This window comes from Mytilus californianus, unplaced genomic scaffold, assembly GCF_021869535.1.
Source record: "Mytilus californianus isolate M0D057914Y unplaced genomic scaffold, xbMytCali1.0.p SCAF_8, whole genome shotgun sequence".
In the NCBI taxonomy this organism is placed as follows: Eukaryota; Metazoa; Mollusca; class Bivalvia; order Mytilida; family Mytilidae; genus Mytilus; species Mytilus californianus.
The window spans coordinates 29,211,266-29,223,978 of record NW_026262734.1 but is presented as its reverse complement, the minus strand read 5'-3'; the positions used below and the strand labels follow the sequence as shown (position 1 = coordinate 29,223,978).

General features: G+C 33.4%; 1 protein-coding gene across 3 annotated transcripts in view; it reads left to right on the top strand.

The window, feature by feature from the left end:
- Positions 1 to 12,713, top strand: part of LOC127710536 (retinal-binding protein-like) — a 26,165-nt gene extending 13,452 nt beyond the window's left edge. For all 3 annotated transcript variants that reach the window (XM_052216468.1, XM_052216469.1, XM_052216470.1), the window contains exons 8-14: positions 798 to 873; positions 6,069 to 6,149; positions 6,615 to 6,698; positions 7,957 to 8,063; positions 8,635 to 8,774; positions 10,082 to 10,230; positions 11,139 to 12,713. In XM_052216468.1, coding sequence (XP_052072428.1) covers positions 798 to 873; positions 6,069 to 6,149; positions 6,615 to 6,698; positions 7,957 to 8,063; positions 8,635 to 8,774; positions 10,082 to 10,230; positions 11,139 to 11,308 — 807 coding nt within the window. In that variant the 3' untranslated portion in view covers positions 11,309 to 12,713. The remainder of the gene's footprint in view (positions 1 to 797; positions 874 to 6,068; positions 6,150 to 6,614; positions 6,699 to 7,956; positions 8,064 to 8,634; positions 8,775 to 10,081; positions 10,231 to 11,138) is intronic.

Sequence of the window (12,713 nt, the reverse complement as noted above, 5' to 3'; positions counted from 1 at the left end):
TTCAGTGGGCTGTTTTGTCTACAATATATATTCTTTTCAAATGCCATTTGATATTATGGGCGCGTCTTACGCTTCTTCAAACTTCACGAGAAACATGACGGGTGCTACTAATGGAGCAGATCTGTAGTGACGTGTGGTAAGACCAAATGTCTACCACTATCAAGCATCGCCTATTTTTCAAGTGGCATTCGTTGTTATTTGTACTTAATACCGATTAACTCACTTCGTAAAAAATATCAAGTGTTAATTATTCTCGTTCTCAATATACATGAAATAACACGTTTCAATACAGTTCGTTTCTTTATATCCAAATTTTGTTTAAAAGTTTCGAACTATATTTCGGACACCTATGGTAAAACAGTGGAAATTTTCTTATTGCAGCTTCTTTACAATTTTCTGATTCTGATTATGAAAACTCGATTTCAGTTTTAGTGATTTGCACTTCACGTATTTAGCTGTATAATTTGTGATAAAACGATTATTAAACAAGCATAATCGAACTCAACAGACGGTTAACCACGCGTGATATGCACACTATCTGTAAGGAACGTGCAAGTTCAAGCTTGAGACAATAAATTACGTAAAGTAGTGACATATTTGACACGTACTTTTGTAATGGTTCATATTTGTCAAACTTGTACTAGTAATAAACTTATCTGTACTAAAATACATGTAGGCTCAATGCAACTTAAGTATATCTTCAGCCAAACACCATTCTTTTTCGTCATTTTCAGAACGGTTTGTAATCTTATTCTCATACAAAAAAAACTAGCTAATTATTTGTCTTTGTTTTATAGCTAGGACGACCTGTTGATGGTTTAACAGTTATATTTGATATGGCTGATACAGGAACTTCAATGTTATGGGTTCCAGGTAGGTTTGATTAGCTTTCCTGATAATGAGTCTGCATTTTCAGAATAAAAATGAAAAATTAGACACTATGATATAATCCTTTCTCTGTCTATCATTTATTTATTCATTTTCGTCTGTTGTTGTTATGCTGTTATATTTTATCGCTATATGCAATCACTCATCACTGTATATAGACATTTCAAATTTTCATTTCATTCTAAATTTAAACAAAGTGGTTTGATCACTTCGAAACCCCCAAAAACTTTACATATCTACAATCAAATATATGGATTAACTACTTACTTAAATATCCTAAACAGCCACGAGTCTCTTGGTAAAGGCCCCTTCACACTATGCCAAGACCACGAAGATCCCACTTCGATCTATAAAAAATAAGATCGCGGTAAGATAGTGGTATGTTTGGCTTGAATATTCAATATTTTATAGTTTTCGCGTTTATACCACGACCTTGCTATGATCCTGATAAGATCCTGCTACGATTCCGCTATGATAGTAACACGTTCTAGTTACGATCTTGTCACGCTCTTGCTACGTCTATTAAGACTTTACCACGACTAACACGATCTCTACCAAGACCTTCCCGATCGCATTACGATGTCAATACGAGTCTACTACGATCGAACCAAGACCCCACTACGTTTTCACTACGTTGTCACTGCGCTCTTCGTCCCTATAAATATCTCAGTTGACTTTCCCATTGTACACACCAGTTTCCTTGAGAAAACATGCCGCCAAAGGTATCAAAAACACTTACAGGTCGTGTTGCTTAAAGTAGAGGAAGGTGATCAGTCTCTTAATTTAATCCAAAATATAACAAATAAATCCGATTAGTCCTTAGAAGAGGAACAAAGCATGGCGGAGTGACTTGCTATTTATCCCATATTTTATAATAAAAAGATGACTTCATATAAGGATACTGGTAAAAAGGAAAGGCTATGGATGGAAAAGTCGATTGAACTGAGAAAGCCTGTCGTGATATTGAAAACATGGTACGCCAGTATGAGGACCCGAGACGCCAGAAGCTAAGTGCCTTAAAGTAATAGCAATTTTCAGACCAGGATCTAGTGCCTTTCTGAATCGGTATCTATCTTCTGAATTCGAGGACTTACTCTGTTCAAAAGTTCATCAAACATTTCTGGAGGCATCCTTAAAAAATTAAAGAATGATTATTGATCCTCCATCCTTAATTCTTTCATAAGTCGGTTGTAATGCCCAAAATGGAGTCTTTTTTCAACAGATAGCCAAGGGCGCACCCAACAGGACCTACGCTGTCTAGTATGTCTTCTCCTTCTTATAACTAAAAGTGTAGCCTGATCAGACAAATCGATACAGTGCAGCTGAGTTAAAGATTGCAGAAGTATGTTTTGCTCATGTGTGTCCATGGTTGAACTACAGGTAGAAGTCATTGCATCTGGTTTTTTGCTCACCTGGCCCAATGGGCCAAGTGAGCTTTTCTCATCACTTGGCGTCCGTTGTCCGTCGTCCGTCGTCGTCGTCGTCGTTCGTTAACCTTTACAAAAATCTTCTCCTCTGAAACTACAGGGCCAAATTTAACCAAATTTAGCCACAATCATCATTGGGGTATCTAGTTTAAGAAATTTGTCTGATGACCCGGCCCGCCAACCAAGATGGCCGCCATGGCTAAAAATAGAACATAGGGGAAAAGTATAGATTTTGGCTTGTATCTCTGAAACCAAAATATTAAGAGCAAATCTGAAATAGGGTAAAATTGTTAATCAGGTCAAGATCTATCTGCCCTGAAATTTTCAGACGAATAAAAAAATCCGTTGTTGGGTTGCTGCCCCTGAATTGGTAATTTTAAGGAAATTTTGCAGTTTTGGGTTATTATCTTGAATATTATTATAGATAGAGATAAACTATAAACAGCAATAATGTTCAGCAAAGTAAGATCTACAAATAAGTCAAATGACCAAAATTGTCAATTGACCCCTTAAGGAGGTATTGCCCTTTAAAGTCAGTTTTTAACAATTTTTCGTAAATTTTTGTAATCTTTTACAAAAATCTTCTCCTCTGAAACTACATAAACAAATTCAACCAAACTTGGCCACAATCATCATAAGGGTATCTAAAATGTGTCCGATGACTCCGCCTGCCAACCAACATGGCCGCCATGGCTAAAAATAGAACATAGGGGTAAAATGCAGTTTTTGGCTTATATCTCTGAAACTAAAGCATTTAGAGCAAATCTGATTGGATAAAATTGTTCAGCAGGTTAAGATCTATTTGCCCTGAAATTTTCAGACGAATGAGAAAATCTGTTGTTGGGTTGCTGCCCCTGAATTGATAATTTTAAGGAAATTTTGCAGTTTTTGGTTATTATCTTGAATACTATTATAGATAGAGATAAACTGTTATTAGCAATAATGTTCAGCAATGTAAGATCTACAAATAAGTCAACATAAACAAAATTATCAATTGACCCCTTAAGGAGTTATTGCCCTTTAAATCCGTTTTTATTTTATTTTCTTAAATTTTTGTAATCTTTTACAAAAATCCTCTCATCTGTAACTACTGAGACAAATTTAAAAACTTGGCCACAATCATCATAAGGGTATCTAGTTTAAAAAATGTGTCCCATGACCCCACCTGCCAACGAACATGGCCGACATGGCTAAAAATAGAAACATTGGGGTAAATTGCAGTTTTTCACTTATATCTCTGGAACTAAAGCAAAAGTATAATGGTTGCATTATTTCATGCATCAATTGTAAACAAAAATTATCAGGTGAGCGACACAGGCTCCTTGGAGCCTCTAGTTGTTTTATATCATCAGAATGAGGTCGTGCAATTATCGTGGTTATGGCGTAGTAGTATCGTAGTAAGATCGTACTAAGGACAGGCAAGCGCATAGTAGCAGCGTACTATTGTCTTCCTCATCGTAGTATAATCGTATCAATATCGTAGTAGAAGCATAATTAAGACTTAGTGAAATCGGGATAGTCGCAGTGAAATCGTAGTAAGGTCGCTGCGAAATCTTTTCCATTGGCTTCCCGATTGTACCACGTTTCCAATACGATACTTCTACGCCCATCCCGATCTTACTACGTCCTTACTACGACCTTCCTACGCTTCTACTACGACTAGTTTTGGCCACGACTGCAATACGAATGTTTTGAGCATGTTCAAAGGTGGTCGTGGACCTCCACGATCATGAAGACCTTGGCACGTCCTTACTACGACCTTACCACGACCATCACGATCTTACTACGACTTCCAAAATTTTTCATAATTTTGAAGGTCGTAGCGGAATCGTGGTCCTAGTGTGATGGGGGTATAAAAGAGTAGTTATAGGAAACATTACATAAACATACCAGACGTCGATGATACATCCAAGACAATCGAGCACCCCTTTCGTAATAGTAATTTTATATGTATATTACAGCATTATCATGTCAGACGTGTATACGTATTTACACATCTTCCAAATCAGTCTATATCCACTTGGTAAGAACAGGTGTTCAGTTATACCACTTCTTGGACATTTAAGACGTGACAGCGAATTTATACATTCCTTCAGTCATGCATCCTCACTGTAAGGGTAGTTATACGGGTATACTTTACCTCGAAGAATCCTTCACATTTCGATACAATATTTTTCAACCCCGTTTTCCTGTTTTACATTATACTTGTTATAAAATGCAATGAAATGTTTCCTGGGAAGCCTTTGGTCCTTTTTTTTCTTTTTCGGATTGATACTTTTTATGAAAACAGACAGCGAAGTCTGAATAATCAGTGTAAGCTCTAGAATGTCGAAACTCTTCTTTGATTTAGCAATCATAGTATAAGTGTTACGTTTCCTAATCTTATGGATTATCAGTATATAGAAGTATAGTTATTTGAGTTTTCTAAACGAACCAATTATTTAGTAAACTAAAAATGTATGTAAGTATGAATAATTTAAATAAAAGGCACAATTTTCACTACATAAAACCGTGTCGTCATTTCAAATTTTCACATTGGGTTAAGTTTAATGGTTAGATTGATTGATTTTTTTGTGTTTAACGCCCCTTTCAGCACTATTTAGTGGTGGTCCGCTTTTGTTTCCAAAATTGGGCAAACTGGCATGATCATTTCAGACATATCAACATTTTTTAAAATGACAAATTGCATTTCTATATTTGAGTAAAAAAGCTGCCAGAGTCCCCGTGTCTGCATTTGTTTTATTTACGTTGAAACTAAAAACATAAACAATACAAACAAACAACATGCAATATGGGATATACGTATAGGTAGAAAAAGTGTAAAGAAAAAAGTTACTTATGGAGTTTAAGTGTAATTAGGTTCTTATTAAGTATCTTCATACCTGCGCAAGGCAAACTGGTAACTTTGTAGTTCAGTGGTTGTCGTTTGTTGATGTGGTTCATAAATGTTTCTCGTTTCTCGTTTTTTATATAGATTAGACCGTTGGTTTTCCTGTTTGAATGGTTTTACACTAGTCATTTTTGGGGCCCTTTATAGCTTGTTGTTCGTTGTGAGCCAAGGCTTCGTGTTGAAGGCCGTACTTTGACCTATAATGGTTTACTTTTACAAATTGTGACTTGGATGGAGAGTTGTCTCATTGGCACTCATACCACATCTTCTTATATCTATATATTTCGAGTTCTGTTAAAAGCAAGATAATTATAATGGGCTATCAATGTATTCAGACCCTCTTATAAATTGAAAATGTTTTGTTTTTATCAGAATTATCTTTTGAGTGTATTTAATTTGGATAATGATAAGCGTTATTCAGAAAATTGTCACAAACCATAGAGCTAATAGTTTTATAAATTAGATCCAAAACTATTCTATATTATTTTGAATAAAAGAAATATTAAGAAACTAAGGTTCTGAATCCATCAGGCCAGCTTGGCTTTAGATGAATTAGGCTTTCCTTTTTTGTATAAAAAAAGAGGATGTTGTATGATTGCCAAGAGACAACTCTCCACCAGAAACCAAATGACATACAACTATAGATCACCGTCCGGCCTTCAACAATGAGTTTTGGTCATGTAGTCCGTAACGTCTCTAAGTATTTATATAAATCCCTGGCTTCTTAATGTTTCGGTATGAGTATTCATGATGAAGGTAAATCCAGAAAAGTGCTACGGACGCGCAAAAATAATCATTTGTTATTTCAATTTAATAATCTCTAATGATTTACAACAATAACATTTTTTTTTTAAATTTTATAGGGATGCGGATGTATTTGCATTTGGTAAAAATACTAGAAGATAACTATCCAGAAATGATGAGACGGTTATTGGTTATAAATGGTAAGTGATAAAAGATTGTGTTAATGTTTTTTTTGCGACAAATACTCCCGTAAATATCATCATAACAGAGTTTAGACGGATTTCCTTGGTATTGAAAGATATTAGTAGTTTATCAGTGTCTTATTCCATAACTTTTGTCTGTCTGGATATTCGTGTGACTTGAGTATGTATTCCACATTACACCAGCCTATCAACACTGCTGTGTGTTAAAGCTTTGCGTTAGTCTTTTATATAATGTCATGATGCACCGATTTTATTGTTATACAGAATTGGCAATGAATCCGCCGAAGGTCAGCGCTTTACTCTGACCACTCTTATTTTCTGTCAACAAATCAGGAATGTAAGTTTAAAGCAGTATCAAATATTGTTTTCCACTTATAGTCTGGTTAAATAATAATTACAGAAGTGGAAAATTGAAAGAGCGAGTAACATTTCGAGCATGTTCTATGCTTTTCTTTTTTTTAGCACCACGAATATTCCCATTATTGTATAAAATTGCAAGACCATTGATCAGTGAAGAGATGAAACAGAAAATACACGTAAAAGGAGGTATGTTTTGTGCTACTAGTACCTTTTCTACTTTTTGTAATTATACTATATTATATTATATAAACATTGTATGCACAGATGCAAGTGCAAAATTGTATTTTAATTTTTTGTCATTAATTTTGTTTATTTCAACGTTCTATTACTGTCAAGTGTCTTCAATATATTTCATGGAACCATGTACGTAATGCTTGCACCTTTTTATAACTAGTACATATCAACAATACGGAATCTCGTACGTGACGTATCCCCAATCCTGGTTAAGTTTGACTTAGGTACATGTAAACGATATTATGCGGAAAACTATCTTATTTTTTAAGTCTCACTTGTAGATTTTTCTCAGTTTTAACGATGTTATTATCTTGGTTGGATTATAAGAACACCAATGTTTTAACAGATAAGATAGGCTATTAAAGAATTTATACTTTTTAAAACAGCTAGAAAAATGGATATTTGATGGACGACCGCAATCCAAAATCAACAATCAATGTTTACCTTGCATTTGAAAAAACAGCAATCATTTCCTATTGACAATGAGGGTCGGTTGAAAACAAAACTTTACGACAAAAGAGATGATTTCAGCTTCCCAATTGTGAACTTTCCATTTCTATGTAGCAACATTCCAGCAGCGCCTGCATACGGAGTATATATCTCCCAATTGATACGATATTCCCGGGCTTGTGTTTCCTATCATGATTTCCTTGATAGAGGATTGCTGCTCACAAGGAAGCTATTAAACCAAGAGTTCCAAACGGTGAAGTTGAAGTCATCCCTTCGTAAATTTTACGGACGCCATCACGAGTTGGTTGACCGTTATGGAATAACCGTTTCACAGATGATATCGAATATGTTCCTTATGTCGTAACTACAATACCCTTCCCTTTTCACGAATGTGACTTACCGAATTAGACTATTTACCGGATTTGTAATAACATAAGCAACTCGACGGGTGCCACATGTGGAGCAGGATCTGCTTACCCTTCCGGAGCACCTGAGATCACCCCCAGTTTTTGGTGGGGTTCGTGTTGCTTAGTCTTTAGTTTTTTATGTTGTGTCATCTGTACTATTATTTGTCTGTTTGTCTTTTTATTTTTGGCCATGACGTTGTCAGTTTGTTTTCGATCTATGAGTTTGACTGTCCCTCTGGTATCTTTCGTCCCTCTTTTCCTACAATATTTTTAATGTAATGCTTGCGTGATGAATACCAATAATGCAGTAATTTTTATAGTTAAAAGTACCAAACTTCTTTTGTTCAATACAGATGATTACAAAGACTTACTGTTACGTTACGTTGATCCAGACAATTTACCAGCCTGTTATGGTGGAAGATTAACAGATCCAGATGGAAATCCTAAATGTGTTACTATGGTCAGTTCAACAGGGAACACATAAGAGGTATCACGTGATACCCAAGTTGTTATATACTACTAAGCCTAGTTCGCCAACACCAAGTTTGCATGAAAATACGGATTTTGTGTTATCAGAATTTGCTCTTACATAATTTTGGAAATGATTTCAAACTGAGGAATAGATATCCCTCATGAAAAGCTGTAATTTCTTTCCCGACTTTGGCATACTTTTTAATTCTTTTTGGTTTATAAAAAGCTTTTCAATTTTTAATAACCTTTGGATTTTTAAATATTTTGGCCCCAAGCATCACTGAAGAGACATTTATTGTCGAAATGCGCATTTTGTGCAGAAAAATTGGTACCTTGTTATTAAATTATTCCTTAGATGTATCAATGATACCATAATTATACATTACTAATGCAATTAAGTTCACAAACACCAATTGAAATGCAGGTTATCGCAGAGGTATGTTTACTGGTCTTGATAGAAAATCCTTAATGTTTTACTCTGCTGTCATGTGCAGCCATATGAACCGTACTGATGTATGCCAACGAGTTAAAAATGAACTTGTAATAGTGATATTTTACAGATTTGCCAAGGAGGAACAGTCCCAGAAAAATATTATTTACAAAATTCTGACAATATATCACAAATGCAATCCACTACCGTCCCACGTGGTGATAAACTTTACTTGGAATACAGAGTGGATAAACCGGGTAGTGTAATAAGGTAACTAATTGTCACTTACTGGTATGAGTTCTTTTCTTTTGCTATTCGAAAAGGAAAATGCGCTTTAAATTAAATTAAAAAGCTGATCATCTCGTCCAAAAAATAAACGGGTGACATTGGTCAAACGAAGCCTGTATCTAAAACAAAATATGTCTGTTCCCTTAGAAAGTTATTTGTGGCAACTTTCGATCCAACACATTTTAAAAGAAATACTGTCCATGACAATTTCTGATTTTTGTTATTTGATGGCAAGATTTAACACATGTACAAATGGTAAGCTCCGTTACGTAAATATTTTCCTTTACATTATCGGCGTTTGATTTTCACATCATGATTGTCTAATTGTATGAGTCATTCTTGTGTCAATCAATGACTGACGGACAAAGTCTTGATAATGGTTAAACCACGGATTGATTATTACTTACATTTTGATGTACGAACTATAAGGATTTTCTACCCCAAGGATAGATTACCTTATTTTTTTTGCCATATGTTCAGAACTTTTAGTCTTCGATACTCTTGAACTTTGTACTTTATTTGACCTTTTTAACTTTTTTAATTCGAGCGTCACTGATGTATTTGGCGTACAAAATTTTAAGCCAGGTATCAGTGATGAGTTTATTTACTATGAATATATTTTAACTTTTATATTCGACATTTTAAGTTTAACGGTCAGCAATATGAATTAGTTCACAGACATAATGTCTGTGTCTTGTGTCTCATTATGTATGTGTCTCAACTAACTAGAAGCATGTTTTCGTGGTCAGAAACCTTCTTGATACCAGAGTTATCGTCTGATACGAATACCTTTACCATAACACTTTCTTTAAAGTGATTTAAAGTTACATAAAACATAAAACCAGTGTTTAATTTTTAATCCAAGTAGCTGTGGTCCAAATACACAATGCATTTCGAATTTCTACAGAACCACAGACATGCATTAAGACATATTGCGTATTTTGTCCTATTTTCGATTGTGACATTTTGATTGAGTGTGGATTTGCATTGCGGGTGATGCATGCATAGCGATTCCCTCAGATTTTGTTTGTTATCTTGACTTGTATCTTCGTATTCGTTTTGTGCTATTAGACATCTGTAAACTACTGTTTCCTTAATATTCCAAAACCGGAATTATCACTGACGATTCTTTTACATAAGCCTTGTATTTTTGATAATATTATAATAGCATTACGATCAATTTACAAGAACCTATCTGTATTGTAATTATGACTAGCAAATTTAAAATAAAGGGAAACAAATACCACGTCAGTGGCAAACACAATTTAATTGATTTGTTTCTATTTCAGTTGGGAATTTCAATCGGAGGACCACGATGTTGGATTTGGTCTCCTTTATGAAGAAAATGAAAAGTATGTTCCTATTAGACCACTGGCAAGAGTCAATAGTCACCATGTGTTGGAAGATGGTGTTCATACTTGTGAGAAGACTGGAAAATGTATGTTAATTATATTTTGTTAATTAGTCCTTGTCTGATTATATTATGCTTGTTTAATACTCTTGAAAGTTTTATTAAACAAAATTGAGTTTAAGACTTTATGTTCAAAAGTATATACATCGCATCATTTGATGTTGTGAACCTCATTTTATAGCTGAACAGTCAATATGGACGAAGATATTCGGGTGATCATATTTCTAAACAAAAGTAAACCCTAGGGTTTGTCTAAAGCGCTATGAAAGATCTAGGAGGAAACCGGAAAACTAAAACATGAAGCAATATCAGAGTTTATTTGCAAAATCTTTTTATTGAATAACTGAAATACAACTACATCCAAAATATTACAGGCTCATTTGGATAGGCACATCAAGAATGATGTCAAATATGATTATAAGATAAAGATAAGATAAATAATAGTTTGTAAAAGTGTCACATATTGATCTATGACAAAATTACAAAACAACATGAAAAAAGGATCAATCCCCAGGCTTAAAAGACTAATAAGACACTGTCTATACAAATAAAAGCTATAATAATAATACTAAAGGGAAATATTTTTTACAAAAAGTCATAGTCATGTTTTACATCATTTAAGATTAATCAAATATGTACATATGATTATATATATATATATATATATAATGTCTATTCATGATCACTTCAAAATAATAATAATCTGGAACTTAATAATATAAATTAACGATAAAAACAAAGAAATTATCATTACAGTTAAATTCGTTTAAAAACACCAGTTAATTTTTAGTATATTGTTGTTGGTAAGAAATTAAGCAGATCACTTAGAAACATTTTCTCACAGTGAATCATATGAAATTAAACTTTAGTATCAATATATTATATAACTTAGTTTAAAAGATTTATAGCTGTCTCTTTCTTTACTTCTTTTTCAGATTTCTTGTGTTTTGATAACAGTTTTAGTTGGACACGATCAAAGAAAATTCGTTATGTTTGTGAAGTTATTGCCCCTGATGACTCTCTTATATCTCGAGAGATTAATAAGTTAATAGAAGACGGTGATTGGGAAACGTTATCAGAAAGATTTGAAACAACGCATTTATGATGAATTATGTCTATTAAATATATGTTTCTTTTTGTTTTGTATTATACATTCATGCATTTCCAACATTGGTAATGTATGAAAACAATGAAATTGATTATTTATACAAATGTTCAAAGGTTTGATTTGAATTTGAAATATCTACCATGCTTTAATATATATGATTATCAGAACTATTTACATGCATATAGTAATACAATTATTAATCGTTATATTTTCAGAAAGATTTGACACGATGCATTTATGATGAATTGTGTTTGTTAAGCAATTGTTCCTTTTTGTCGTGTATTATACATTCGTGTAGTTCAAATTGATTTGGTAAAAGCAAGCAATACAAATATTTTTGTGTATATATGTTGAGCGTGTAAGCCTGTACCTGAACAAAGTAAAATAACATAAATACCGAACTCCAAGGAAAATTGAAATCAGAAAGTTTTTTATCAAATGGCAAAATCAAAAGCTCAAGCACATCAAACGAATGGCAAAACAACTGTCATATTCTTGACTTGTTACAGGCATTTCCTTAGGTAGAAAAATGGTGGATTAAGCCTGGTTTTATAGCTAACTAAACCTCTCACTTGTATGACAGTCGCATAGACTTCCATTATATTGACAAACATGTGTGAGCAAAACACAAGCAATTCATTCTTATCATGACTATTTACATGCATGTAGTCATTTAATTGTTAAAAAGATATAACATAAAGTACTATTTTTAAACATCTGATTGTTGGCATCATGAATTTGACTTTAGCATTAAGCCAGTTATGTTCCCTGCTGTTACGATGTTGTTGTATGATGCTGTACATTTACATATTGGAAGCTATGCAACATAGTTTAACTATGATAAATTGCACAAAATATTATGTGTATACAAATTTTTAATAGATATAGGAAGATGTGGTATGAGTGCCAATGAGACAACTCTCCATCCAAGTTACAATTTATAAAAGTTAAACTCGTTATATGTTATACTTTTGACATTTTTAACATTCCAGTTGAAATGGAAAGTAAAGAATAATTTGCCATTAACATAACCGTTGAACAAAATCGATCCAGCCGTTTGAGATGTGATATACTTGTTACTTCTTTATTAGGCATAGTTATAATTCCAGAATAATGGATACAGACAGTGGTATCCTATGGAACAAAATCTGTAAAAATAAATAATTTTTTTCAGAGTTCATTTTTCTAATATACTATAGAATTTTCTTTTGTTTAGTTCTAAGCATTTTATACAAATACAGTTTTATTTATTGTTTGTTCATGATGATTGTAAAGTAATTCAAGCATAAAATTCAGTATTTAAATCAAAGCATATCAACTACAGTACCAATGATATAAATCTGCAATACGTTCTTAAATGTGATTGTTAAATATATAAATAAAGACTATCGTTAATACTTTA